The 15170-nt window shown below is 38.4% G+C and overlaps 1 protein-coding gene across 4 annotated transcripts in view; it reads left to right on the top strand.

The window, feature by feature from the left end:
- Nucleotides 1–15170, top strand: part of TEAD1 (TEA domain transcription factor 1) — a 447887-nt gene that overhangs the window by 319497 nt on the left and 113220 nt on the right. For all 4 annotated transcript variants that reach the window (XM_085648201.1, XM_085648198.1, XM_085648200.1 and 1 more), the window contains one exon: nucleotides 13147–13281. In XM_085648201.1, coding sequence (XP_085504327.1) covers nucleotides 13147–13281 — 135 coding nt within the window. The remainder of the gene's footprint in view (nucleotides 1–13146; nucleotides 13282–15170) is intronic.

A 15170-nucleotide genomic window follows, 5' to 3' on the forward strand; every position in this document is an offset into this window, starting at 1 on the left:
AGAAGTTTGATTTTTAAGTGATAGTTTTCAACTACGAATTTAGATACATTCATGCTTCCCCGACAACAATGCCACTAGTAATCTAGCAGTTCACTAGCAGTTGTCAGCTGTTATGTGCACTGTTAAGTTGGGCTAGGTTCCTATTATACAAAAACAACATTATGGTTTATTAAATCAAACACAGGAGAAGGTTTTTATAGTGTAAATCTTAAAGTATTTTGAGGTTCTCTTATGTGATAATAAAGGAGAAAGGATGGATTTGTTAGCAAAAATATTAAATGACAGAAATAGTGTTCTAATTATTATTTGTAAAACTGTTATCCCATTAAGTGTATTAAATGTATCACTAACAGCAATGGAGCAACATTTTTGTAAACAATATTTAGGGAAAACCATTTCTGTAAGGCAATATTTCAATTATGGTATTTGGTATTTGGGTAAATTGAGGACAAGGTACAAAGCTGCCTAAAATTATTTTAAAGCAAAGAAGGCATTTAACAAAAACTATCTTCACAGGTTTAGAACATTAGCTGCAAATGACATAAATCAACTGTTTTGATAATTAGGATTTCTGTCTTGATCTGTTGCTTGTTCCTATTAATTGTAATACAGAAGACTGAAGAATTAATGAAACTTCTCTATCTACGATTCATCTCTGAAGACATCTAACTTTATATAATCATGTTCAAAGGTTTTGCTTATGCACCTCATAAAATCGGTTTATTATTAAATTTGTGACTGCATCAGATTTGAATTTTACCAATAGACAATGTACATTTTCTGCCTATCGTCTTGATGTATATGTGCTTTTATACTGTCATTGTTCCACCATCTGTACCTCAGTTTTCAATTCAGCTACCGTTCTTGCTTATTCCATATCTGTGTTTAGGTGAACTTGCCTGGAAACACTCACTTTACAACCATATTGTGCATGTTTGTAACTCAAAGGCTCTGGCCCTGGGTTCATAACCCAACTGCACTCCATATATGTGGAAATCAACATTCTCCTGTCAAACTGTTTAGAGACATAAAAATCATCCCATATAATATTCACTGTAACCATTCTGTTGATGAGTGGCTTTCAACGTGTCAGGCAAAATGATTACATACTGAATTTAAGGTCACAATAGTGATAGCCACATTTGTTAAGAAGCATAAACTCACCAACTCATTTTGTTTTTTGATGAGTTTCATAGTTTGGCTATGTGTTCTCGTAGATTTGCCGTGGGTGCTTCTTATTTGTCAGGAGTCCATTGATTCGAATACTGTTGAGCCTGTAATGCAAAGGCAAAATATAAACATCTATGAACTGCTGCACCAAGATTATGGCACTAAATCCTATTTAGACCTAAGTATTTCTATCACATTGTATATTCCTTTCAAATTTCAACCTGCATTTTGAACAACCCACTAAGTGTGTATTTGAATACTGTGTTAGAGGTTTTACCATAGTGAAGTTAGGAGATGATGAGAAGGTAGAAATCAGTGCCTTTTCCCAATTAAAATTCTTGAAACAAGGCATTGGTGTCCAAGGTTGGTCAACAAGAGTTAAGAGCTGATTCATATTTTCATGATACTCATGATATCCACATACAATACATTTACATACACTTAATCTAAATGAGGCTCATTAAAAATGAAAATATGGTATGACAGCCGCCCTCATTGGACCACGGTTGGAACACCTAATAATATAAACGTTTGCATGGTGGAATTATTTAGTGTAGGGTTAGTGTCATTACACTGTAAGGCTTTGTGCTCCATACATCCAGTACTTCTTGAGCAATTTCTTAATTAAATGCCTGCTCGCATTCAGTAATTGTTCCCTTGGTAGACTGTAAAAACATATGCTTGTAGTAAAAATATGATCAGTATTTTTGTTATGCTTTTAAAGCATGCTTCTCATCACTGTAATATATTATATAGATCTCTAGTTCTTTATGTGCATTGTAATCAAATGTCTATTATTATGTCCAGGTAACTAATATGGTGAGTATATTTCATCTAAATTCACTTTTTTGCCTGTGCTTGGCAAATTGTTCGGCTAGCTTTTTCTCTGTTTTCTGCATTTTTATAGTTTTAGCGGGAGTCTTTGTCAGAAGTCATTGCTGTTTACATTAAGGACTTCATTTATTTCTCAAGCCCTTTGTTTAATTGTAAGACAAAGTTACTAAAAGCATGTACACTTGTGCCAGCATGCTTGCCATTTCGCTTCTACAATTAAGCTTGCTTATAATTTCATTTCTTCTCTTTTAATCAACTCTTCCAATAATTTGACATGTATTTAACATTATGTAATACAAATATCAGAGATGTAGCTGTATGAGGATAAAAGCAATAGAAGGAGATTCAAATAGGGCTTATGCCCAGGTATTTAAAGTCAGAATGGCAACAAGGCCCTTTAAATAATAATCTGTACACGTTTGTGCTTAATTAAGTTACTTAAGACCTTGGACAGTTTTGTATAGGAAGAATAAAGGACTTCATAATGAACCTCAATAGTCATGAACAATGTTTTGGATTATGGTGCATCCAATTTGTGAGAAATATGTGCTTTCAGTTGGCAGCCCTACCATGTGCTTAAACTGTAATATAGTTGAGTGGCCAAGAAACAAACATGTACCACTTTCAGGTATTACCCTTGATTTAGAATCCTTTCCATCACAGGTTTCAAGCCACTAACAGGAGACAGATAATAATGAAAGAAAGTTCCAATGATGCACTACCTTATATTCTCCTTATACGCCCTTTAAACCATTTTAGCATGCAATTCGTATGCTCAACCTTGCCCAGAATAATTCAGTGGTAATCTCCTGTGAAATCACCAGCGGCTGCATAATGCATGGATACACTCATCAATCCATTGATTTATATCACAATGGAATTATTTGAATAGAAGGACAGTTGACAATAAGAAATTATGAAAAAATAAAAGTATTTGGTGACATACATATATGGATTAATGAGTTTAATTGGAATCAGCATTTGCCTATAATGAAGTAGTACTTCTGTCGTCCAAACTTGTGATTTTAACAGAGGTTAACATTGACTAACATGGGACTCCCATAAAAGACATCATAACAGGATTTGGAATTCGATGGGATGGTAACAGTTTAGAAAGCTTTCCACTGTTGCTTTCCAACCATAGAACCACTGGCAGCTATTTTCTTTGCTAGTTAGCGACAGCTGAAGCAAAAATCTATCTCAAGTCCCTCCCTGACTGTGGAATTGCTAATATATACGTTTTTTGGTATTGCAAGACGCCATAGGATTGATAATAGACCATCTTAATCTTTGTAAAGCTCTACTTAAGAGCCAAAGAATAAATTGGTGTGCCAAAACACAATACCCTCGTTAATTTCTATGTGGGGCCAGTGGAAGCTCTGTAAATAATATGAAAACACAGTGGGATTTTTAAATGCTTATGACCAGATGGGCAGTTGCATCCTGGATTAACTGGAGCTTATTTATACGTTTTCCACAAAGACTGAGAGAGAACGCTTTCGTACAATCAATCCTGGACCCTACTGGAGACAAAACAGCTGTCAATCTAGCATCCGTGTTCAAGCATCAAATAATTTATTTTCCAGATTGTTATCTGAAGGAAACACACAGCTGATGTTGCTTTCCCCTCACTAACTAGTGAAATATCAAACTTAAAACCATAATTCATCACCCAAGAAGCTGATACCCAGCAAGTATACCAGCCCAAATAAATTAAAGAGAAGTGTTTTTACCATCTACTGTGACCTCCATCTTATCAGATGCTGTCCATTCAACTACTTATGACTCGCATGTGAGCTTCAATATTCATTGTCTCCAAGATAAGAGCGCTCCAAACTGAGGAGGACCAAGATATCATCAGTCTGAAACATGGGAATGGATGAGTTTAGGGTGTGGTGAAGAGAAGATATGATGCAGGAGAAGGGGAATGATTTTGCAGTACTCTTCAGGTTATGCCATTGGTGAGGTGGTAAATTGATGCAGTGACATGCTATGCATACTTCTGGTTATGCAGGCAGTGATCCATTGATAGGCCAGGTCAGAAATAACTACCACCTGAAAATTCCCCTGGATGATAGTTTGGGCAGAGGTATCAAAAGGTGGCAAGCAGATCCATCAAAATCAGTATTGTGACATCACTGCCATCCCCATCAGCTGAGGTCACCAAAGAAAGATGTGAGACCTGTTTCTATATGTCTAGAGGGGAGGAAATCTAACTGTTTCCTCTAGGAGTCACTGGAGAGCACATACCCCTCTGTCCGGAAACAAATGATATACACAGACCTTTTGAAACCTACCTTGGGAATGTAGGCTTTTAGCTTTGGAGTGGCCTACATTGTTTGCAGCAGTTCTTCCTTTGTGTGAACCAAATTCGGTATACTGATTTAAGTGCCTTTGTCAATGAGTAAAATGTGTGCCCCTTCCGGCTCCTTCAATGAGTTTCTTTAGCACTGGTGGTGCTTACACTTCTTTTTTGTCAGTATTTGAGTGAAAGTCTAAAGCCTTACACAGGATCCTAATTCTTCAATGGGTCACCTAAGGTTTCCTCTTAGTTTTAGTAAATCTTCTTAGTTTTCATATGATGATTTAATGTAATTTGTATGTTAGTTGTATCAGAGAGTAAATTCTGTCATATAATCCAGTCATTATTGATGCAGACTGAAACATTCTTCCTGGGTTATCATCTGAATCTAGTTCTCCTGGTTAGAGACAATTTCATTGGTTTATTTGCACTTTCCATTACATCAACATTTGGGCCAAACAGATACTTGATCCATTGATCATTGAAGAATAGATTTCCTAAATTGAAAAGGCTACATTCCTTGTCATAGTTACTGTTGCCAGTCACATTAGTAAAATCCTGGTTCTTTTCGTAATCCTTCAAACCTCATAATCCTTCCCAGACTCAAAGTGATATCCCACACTCAACAATTTATTGGGGAAAGATCTCAGTTGGCCATAAGAGTGAACAAAAGTGTGTATCTGTGTTAATTTCCATATTTATCCTCTTCTGTCAGTTAAGTTCACAGCCTGCTTCAACAGAGTTGCTGTATCTAACCGTTCAAGATTTTTTAAAGGGTATGTGAGTGCGAGGTGTGAGGAAGATGACATTGGGAAGGACTCTCCTTATGTTATCAATTGCTCTTTATTGTTTTAGATAACGATGTCACATGACATGTATGTAACACAATCTTTAAGCATGGTTGCCATTAGTACAAATCTGCTCAGCAGGTAATCAAAGATAATATAATAGTAGAGCAACACCAAATGACCTAAATTCAATAGATGTACAAGTGTCTAAGGCCTCAGTATGGTTGCAGGGAGTCCATGATTCATATATACTGTATTCCTCATACCTTATTCTCCTTCCTCAGTTTTTTGCTTTAACCTGTAAATAAATTATTGTCTTCTTGCTTGTTAGGGACTAAGGACCAACGCGGCACCAAAGGTCATCAATAATATGCATGACCATAGGATAGCAATATCTTCTAAGTCTTTTATTTCATCACAAGGAAGAGCTTCATTAACCATATTATTAAAATGTATCACGGTTAGATTATGTTCTTACATGCTGGTAAGGGAAAGTGTTAAACAATTAGCTTTTCCTGTTCCAGTCTGGGTATTGCTGAGTTTAAAATGTTGACTGAATAATGATGGTGTGATACGGTCCTGCAGATGAGTGAGACGAATTTCATGCTAAACACCTGCATAATTGTCCATGACCTCAACAGTATATTATGAGTTACCTTAACACGCACAGTTGAAACTGCAAAAACTCATAGAAATTAAATTATTCACAGAAAAAAATATTTATTTTAATTTCACTACAATCTTTGACCACGTTGAGTTTTGCCTTCCATTTTGGAAAGGCGATCATGAACTTGAGGCCGATTACTTTAATGGCACCTGAAATCTAATATTTTGCCAATTCCCTAGTTTGGTGCTGTGCTGAAAAAGTGGATATTTAAAATCGTGTGGATGAGTGAGCCCCGAATACATTCTTCAACAGTGCTACTTTCAAAATGGAAATGGGAAGTTTTGTGTTCAACATAGTTACATTTATTGCACAGTAACACAGCCAATGCCGGTTGTGAGTCTAATATAATTAATTACCATTGTAATGGAAGTTGGCAATACCCATTTGTTCAATTAAAACTTTGCTCTTTTCTTCTCTCTCTTTATTGCCATTAATTACTGAAAATATTAGCTAGATACGTTGATTTAAATGGATATTCTTATTTGGTGTCTGTGCTAAACATATTTGCAACTAGCCTTCTTAATAGCGTTTGAAAAATTTGACACTATGTCCCTTGTGGTATTTGGGTCCGAGGATAATTTGATGAAAAAATATTTCATTCCCATAATCCATGGCAATTATGAAGGTTAAAAATATGAAACTTGTTTTTATTTTTAGGAGTTCATGTTTAAAGATAGGCTCATAATATTAAACTGGGTCGAAATAAAAATTGAGTGTTTCATTAACATCAGCTTTCAGTAAGGCATGGGAGTAGTAATAATCATATAGCTTTCAGCATGAGTATGTTATATACGAAATATTAAAATGTGCACTTACCTGGCACCAATTGAAGAACATATTAGTGATACTATATATTTGTGTGTAGGTTTAGTGTCAGCATGTCGATATTTATTCGAAAAACTTTCTACTATTACGAAAAAGAACAGTTTGCGTAGTGTGATCGAGATTGGAAACCACACTATGGAAAAAATATTTTATCTGCTTGTTAATTAATGTTGGGTGACTTTAGCTATATAGATCGAATTTTAACATACACCCTACATCTACAATTGAATCCTCTCCACAAAATCAGTGTCTAATTTTTTTGTAAAGTCTTTTGCCTAAAACAAAAATCAAGAGAAATTGTCCAAGGACTGCCAACTCTGTTGAGGTGCGGCCATCACAGATGAGAGTGGTGAGGGGGGTGGGGAGTCGACAGACGATGGGATAAGTCAAATGAAATAAAAAAAAAAATAGAACCACTTACGAGCGAGCGCAAGGTGATTTTATTTATTTATTTCATTTTACCTATCCTGTTGACTGTCGACTTGTCCCCCACCCACCCTACCCTCACGCCGCCTCACCGCTCTTACCTGTGCCGGCTGCGCCTGATTCTGTCAACTATGTCACAATGCTTAAAAGAAGTGAAGAGGTACATAGGTCGTGATATTGTACAAGGTGTTTCAGTGCTGTCTGTAGGAGTTTGCATTTTAGAATAAATGACCTTTAGCTACTCACTTGTGTCTCAGTTTTGAAGTTCTCCGTTTTGAAGTTCTGAAAGCTTAATCCCATGATCTGAGACTTTCTTTTTGTGAGTAACAAAAACTCTTGAGCTTTGCTTGGGTCACTCTTGTGATGTCTTTCTTCACAAATGCATCAAATTGATAATGCTTACTCCTCACTGGCGTATCACTGGTGCAATGGGCCCTAAGGAAAGCCAGGAAAACCAAGAAAAATGGCTTACTTCTCGGGTTAGGTCGTAAAACACTGGGGTGAGAAAGCCCTCGTGCTGATGGTCCTACTGCACTAGTGATAGCTACGTCCTTGTTACCAATACCTCACTAATTAAAGATGCAAAGAGGAAGCAGGATGACATGTTAAGGATCTGATTACTTTTCAGTAATACCCTTTATTCCCATGCTAGTGTTCATTAAGGTCTTATTGTAGTTCACATTCTTCTATAGAGCATTCTGGCTCCAAACTCTCTATTTATTACTCCTATGATCTACTAAATTAGGACAGCACAGAGGAGGCATCCATGAGTGGCACAGGCATGGGAAGAAACAACATCTTGGGGGAGCTCTAAAGAAACGCAGCGATGGTGAATTCTGGGCGCCACCCCCTGTTACTTTAAGATGCATTGTCTCACTTTCTTAAACCTCTCTCGAAATTCCTCTATACCCATAGGTGTTATAATCCGATTTGTCATCCTCAGTTTGTATTCATCTTTTTACTCAGGAATCCTCAAGCTTCAGTTTTCTCTCCAGACCACTCAATAGTTAATATCCTTCTCTGTTCCCTTTTTCTATCCTCATACCTATTAACGTAAACCAATTTATAAGGTACATACATTTACATTTTGTATATTTCTACTGAGTTTTTTTTTAATGCCCTCAAGCCTGGCGTCCAGCCTTCACATTTTGCTTTTTGGAACTGCACTTCCTTTTTGTCTTGTTCGTTTCTCACCCCTCTCTGTTTTTATGGAGTGGTATACTTCCATATCTTTTTAACTTTTATGTTGTTGGCTGGCATGTCTTCATTATCTGGCCGGCTTAACTATTACTCATGCTTCCAACTTTAGGTGCCTTTGTTTTCACCTGTACTAGTTGACAGGTGTTTCTTTATTCACTTAAACCTCCTGCCTTGCTCCATAAATCTGAATTTGGTTTTTTCATACTGTATCTAAAAAGTAGATTCTGTATTTGACTTAATCAATGAATCAATGATAACTTTTTTCGATACTTTTCAGTAACATAAAAGTATGCTACAAAATAGACTAAAAAGCTTAACATTTTAAGATGACTCTTAATATATACAGTACAATGATTGATATTCAAGAAAATGGAACTGAACTCAATCCCCTAACAATCTCTCATGTCTCCGTTCACACACTGGCTCACGTGTGCTTTGTTCTTTTGCAGGCAACTTGGCATTCTCTGTAAATCTATTCTCTTTCACCAATTAGGTACTTTCCAAACCCTTTCGTCTCCAGTGGTTTTCTCCTTCATTTGTTTCTCTTTTCTAGCTCTCTTTAGGCTTTGCTGTTCTTAAGTTGTCTCAAACTCAGGGCGTCGTCCCCTCACTCATTTGCAGAACACTCACAATTCCTCATACTCTGATCTCCGTGTTCTTACTCCTGTGTTTAACTCTATTTGCATGCTTGCACCTCCCATTGCATAATATTTTATTGGTACTTAAAAATCTACCTTCTCATTTTAGTTTCTAAAAAACTACGAAATTGTGGGCTCTTGTCTAGATTATACAATGTCTCTCTGATTTAATATTCGCCCCCTCCCGCTCTTTCTCATTTCCGTGTAAATGTAACACATGCCTCTTGATTTCGAGAACCTATTAGCCACCCTTTACCACAACTGCATTTTCCTCCCCTCCCCTTCATTTCCTTTGATTTTCCCTTAGGCTTTCATCTTAGTTCATATGTAAATGAATGGCATGTTTTGTGAATTGTTCAAAGCACCTTTAATTAAAACAGTAAATAAATCAAATAACATAATCTCCAGTTCTTTGTTAGGGCTTCTTCAACAAGCAGCCTCTGAAGAACATGAGATGGTACAGTGCTTAGCGAAGGGAGGAAGCAAAGCGCAGCCACCAAATGTTACCGACAGGCATTCTCCTGCAAAACAATCTCTTTTATGCTCTCTTGGCAGGGTTCTCTTGCTATATTTAGTTGCTCGCCTACAACAGATTTATGCAGTTAAAGGAAATCCCGTAAATCGTGTAATAAATGCTGCTTCAAGGATGAGCAGCTTTGAACAAGGCTGTGTTTAGCAAACGGAGTGATTTAAAAACTGTATTAGATTTAAACACCTGCTGTAGTTTGCTGCGTGTGGTTGAAGCTAGCATAGTTAGGTGTACAGCACAGGGTTTTGCTGGTGGCAACTGTGTGAATCCTCCTCAGATTTAAAGGTGAACCTTTCTCACACTCTTATTAGAGCCAGCGGTGCCAACCCAACCTGAACCCTATCCATTATTCGTCTTACTACACAATTGACCCATTTTTTTTGCGTTCGATACTTGCAGGAAACAAATAAAAACAAAATTAGACGGTCGGTATATCCGTTCCAATTTTCTTACTGTAAAATGTTAGTGGAAATTGAGCGTGCAAAAGTTTAATTTTGATCATGCACGCACATATACGCACTGAATTTATATTTGGAGCATTGCCCTATTCAAGCCGGGTGCAGGGCATAGTACATCCAGTTTTGCAGAAGACAGTCATTGAATGATTTTCCAGATTTCTTTCTCTTCTTCTTCGATCTTTCTCTCTTTTTTCCTTTCTTTCTTTGCTACTAAGAGACAGCAGGGCATGCTGCAGTAGAATAAATACAAAAAGAATGGTACGTCAACAACCGATCGCGTTACAGAGAATATTGGGTCCCCTAGAAGGTTATTAGCATACTATTTTTTGCTGCTTACCTAGTGAGAATGGTGTATTATAAATTAGCTGCACATTACAAATGTACACGATGGCTGTACTTTGGAGGCAATATCAGTGTTCTCCATGTTTTATTACATCCTCAGCAAACATCTGTGTAATAGTTTTGCGCCATCAAGCCCTAGAGACAAATCTCTACAGAGTATATACACCACCGGCAGTGCTGGCTTCATATCCTGTCAAGGGACCATGAAAAATGAGGTGAAATGCTTCCACGAATTTCCAAGTGTATTAGTTAATTAATGCTGCCCAGTACAATTCTTCGCCTGGATTATTTATTTATTTATTAGGATATAGTTCCCTGATATAGCAGCTTCTTTGCGGCAGTCTTATTTACATGAGGTGTTAGTGACATCTATGGTCTGTGCAAGTACACAAGCTCTCCTTCTTGCATCTATGGGCTTCTGTTTTTCCACAGCCATGCACCCTCCACTGACTGTTTTTTTAATTCTCTGAGGGTTCCAACAGGAGATACTTAGGGCATCATTTACAGCCACACCGTAGGCACATGAACTGCCACATATAGGGTTGTTTGCCATTGTGGTGAACATTTTTCTCCAGGAATGGGTCCCAAACAAATAGCATAAATCGTGTTGAGGAAAAATAATCTATGGCAGATGTTCTGCCAGACATGGCACATTATGGAACTTCAGTCACTTGTACATGTCATGAAAATAGACCTCCCGCCCCCAAAAGAGGATTGATGTCCTGGAATGGCATATCTAATGAACCTTGGGTGCTGCAAGCTTTTTTCGTGTGCAATTGAAAGGCCCCAGATGTCCTACATTGAAAGCATGGCATTTATGCAGAAGAGAGGGATTTCCAGTGGAGCAGATGTCGAGGGCTGGCACAAGTTCCTTCAGTACCAGCTCCCCGAGAGAGTGTTCCTGATGGTGTAGATGGTGGCAACTCCAGCTTTGCGAACACCATCATTCCACGTAGCCCTGTAGAATAAATATGTCAGGGGACCGCCAAGTGGGCAGATGAGATATCCACTGTGGTTTTTTTTTGCTAATGACCCCATTGCCCACCTCTGTATGGATGCCTTAGCTTCCAAACCTCTTTTTAAGAGGCATCCATGGACGAATGCATTCTCAAGCAAATTACATCGTCTAGCAATCAACGCTGAAGTGTTGCCAGCATGAAAATCTGCAGGGTTCAATCACACACTACGTTTATTTCACTTATCGTTCCTGTATCGTAATTTAGAAAAATCAATGCTTTGAACCTTTATCTCATTCTGGATTATTTTGTTATCATCCCACCATGCTAACATTAGTTAGCTGCAGGGGTATGAATCCTATCAATCACACTTCCACAAGCTCACTGGTCTTTCTAATTGCCATCAGAAAACTTGAGAAAACTGAATGTAGTCTTCCAAGTAGTAAATCTTTTATGTAGTAGAGTTTATATAACATGATTATTAGCAGGCCTAGAACATCTGCTTTCAATATATTTAGTAGTTGATGCTTTTTGGATTTGTTCAATGATCAGATGCCCCCTCCTGGATACCGAAGTGATTAATCTGCTTTGCTAAAATCAACTGTCATTAAATTGAAGACAGTGTTATAAGCAGGTTAAGGAGAAGTGGGCAAGCATACCACTATTTCTGATTAAAAGAATAATTAGCAGATGCATTCTGTAAGCGTTGGACCTGCCAATTTAATTAACTAGTTGAGGTTGCAGATTTCCCTTTCCCTGTGTGCCTTAGCGGTGTATCCAGAATCCTACTCACGTGTTTTCGAATGCCAGCCATTTCTAAAAAAAACAAATCCGTAAATTTCCCACAAATAACACATGCATGCTATCTTTTGTTACAAAGTTTCTCAGGGATATCCATGCATTGCTTTCATCAGGGTGTGTGCGAGAAATGCTTTGCAACCATGTAACAAAACTAAAGAAAGATGTCCCCTGTAATATTTCTATAAAATTTTGCTCTATGTATACAATATATCTGGTAAATGTATAGAAATCCCTGCCCCGCCTTCTTACAAGAAAAACTCTGCCTGTTATTTGTAAGAACAAAGTTTAATTATAACAAATGGCCACGGTGAGATTGTCACTATTGACGAAGTGGTTTCAGATATATGACTCAAGGCCTTTCTGGCTTGTCTTTCCCTTCTATCTAATTGCAAAATGCCTGAGATTTGACACTGATCAGTTGAGCCTGTACTAAAAGTCTACCTCATTCTCAGAGGATGATATATACTTGGATATCTTTAAAATAATGAATTGCAATTTCGTGATGATCCTGATGCAAAACACATGGTATTATTTTTAAATAATTATCCTGCAGAGCGGTTGGGTATATCAATCTTTAGAAGTACCAACATTAATTATTGTTGCTCTTCCAATAGCAAATTTATATATTATCGTATAGCGTCTTCGCTGATGTGCCACAAAACGTTAAGTAAGTTATTGTGATGAAATATTTGTGTCTTCATCCCCAAAGCATTTAGTATGAATTGAGTTTTACGAACTAGAAAACGTTAGTATTTTGAGTCTGAAACATATATTTTATCTATATGAGTACAAAAGACCAACACTAGTTTTTTAACAATGGTCTGACCTTTTTAGCAACGTACATCCACGAATTTTTGGAAATATGTAAAACGTTACATTGAAGGGAATAATCTAACATTGGATACCACAGTTCACAGTCCGATAGGTTTTCAACGTCTGAGGGGTAGTGTAGCATACATGGTGGTCACTGCTGACCTTATCGGGGGATTCTTTTCAGATATTGTGAACTTGACTGTGCTTTAGTCCAGGTTTCATGAAAAGGTAGGTTGCTAGAAGGACAGTGATTGTCTTCATGCTACTTCCATTTCACTTGCATGTTACCCTTTTCCATCTTCTTATCTTTAATGCTCATGTGCAATGCTTTTGCTCAATATGTTAAGAATTGCTTGTCCAGCACATATTAAGTCTGCCTGTAACTATCCTATTGAAGGACCAGACGGCGAAGGATAAAGCACTCCAGCACATGGCAGCAATGTCGTCAGCTCAGATAGTATCTGCCACTGCCATCCATAGCAAGCTGGGCTTAGCAGGCATCCCTCGGCCAACATTTCCTACAGGACCAGGGGTAAGCCACCTCAACCACGTGTAAAATGCATCTCCATTTAGCACATATTTGCGTGAAATTCTTGTATTTGACTTGTACTGTTGCGTAGATCCATGAGTATGTTTGCTCTACTTCTGCACTTTCTTACCTTAATCAAAATGTAAACATAAAACCTTTCATAATGGTCAGAATGACCAAAAGGATATCAATTATGTTAGGCAGCCTGTGTAGTCCATATTGGGAAACATTTTCATTTTGAATTTTGACTTATGATCACCAGTCTCATGCCATGCACGTTTCTTGGATTTATTGCAAAAGCTACATTGAATGACTGTCAGGTGTTAATGCTTTATGTGAGCATTTAGTAAATGTCTTTTTGAGTTAAACTTTCTACCCCCATGAGCTGGAAGCTGTATTGACCCTTGCCTTTATGGAATAGTGTTATCACTGAATACTGTTTGAAACCAAAAGCACTTAGAAAACACCTATCACGTTAATAATGTGAGTGGTAATCCCCACAGTGCCCCTCTGATATGACTGTGGTAATGCTTCAATTACTTAGTGGTAATCGCATTCATCTGAGTCTTAAACCTTGCTTTCCTTACTTACTTTTTGATCGGCTGCATCAGAGGTTTCCTGGGGCCTCCTTATCTCAAAAAAACAGAAACACATTTTTATTCATTTGTTGGACCTAACGTCCTTGGGGTAGCTTGGCTCAGGCCGAAAGGCTTTTACTCCAGTATTGCATGTCGTGCTTGCAACACACCCAACTCACACCCTAGCGCGACACCACTTAAAAAAAATGACACTACACCGAATATTTATAAAGTTTCGAGAAAGCCTTTATCTTTCCTTCTTAAACGTGGTTAATCAGTTTCTTTTTCTTATCCATCACATTTCAGGGTAAAACATTTCATTGCATTTAAATTGACAGTACCATTCCCTTCTTTACTTTAGTACAGCAGATACTTAAATGCCCTCTGAGGTTTCCATCCTGCGCCTTGACTCTGGAGCGCTAATTTAAATCCTCACAGACAGCGCTCCACAACATTTACATATTACACGTTTTCAGATAATCATTTAGTCTACACGGTGCTCTTCTGACAGATGGTTTCCGTAACTGCTATACTTCCTGAATCTTATACTGTCACCAATAATCAACCCTTTACATTTAGATACTAAGCTGGAGAACAACAATGCAGCTGCCAGACAATTAGTTACATCTAGGCCGTTTACTTGTAGGTTACTTTATCACCAAGACTAATCCATTACAGTTAAGCAGTACATATGAACTTTTGCTGTTACTAGAAATTAATATGCTACTTGCAGCGCTATGCTTGAAATTCTTATTACGTTGACTTCAGTCTCACGTGTGGTTATGCCAATGTGCCGGTATTTATAACTTGAACCTGGCTTCTCCAAGGGACCAACAACCAGGTCATCATCTGGCCTTAAAAAGCGTACTCTCCTGTACCTTCCCCCCTTTTATAATGCCCAGCTTACTGTGTACACCTTGAGTCCTCCTCACGGAAAGTTCAGCAGTGCCGGGAGGTGCGTTCCCTCTTCTCGCGGAACGGAGCTCACTCGTTGGCAAAGGGAGACCTCACTAGGGGGCGAAAACAGTGCACACCCACCGACCCCCTCCCCCAAGGGCTTCCCTGTGGTGTGGTCTCCTCAGTTGACGGAAGCCTCGCCCTTCCGCCACCTCACCGCTGCTGTTCCCACTCCTTAGCGGACTCTACAGGTCAGGCGCTGTCTTAATTCCACTCCGCTTCTGCTGGAGGCGCTCCCGCAGCCGCCAGAAGCAGCGTGGCTTGCGGGGGCGCGGCCTCCAACCTCGACCGGCAACAGTGGGGCGGCGCTTTTGTGCCGGCCTCTCTCACGTGACTCCAGGACGGCGGCTTCAAAGC

Source organism: Triturus cristatus, chromosome 3_2 (assembly GCF_964204655.1).
Source record: "Triturus cristatus chromosome 3_2, aTriCri1.1, whole genome shotgun sequence".
Lineage (NCBI taxonomy): Eukaryota > Metazoa > Chordata > Amphibia > Caudata > Salamandridae > Triturus > Triturus cristatus.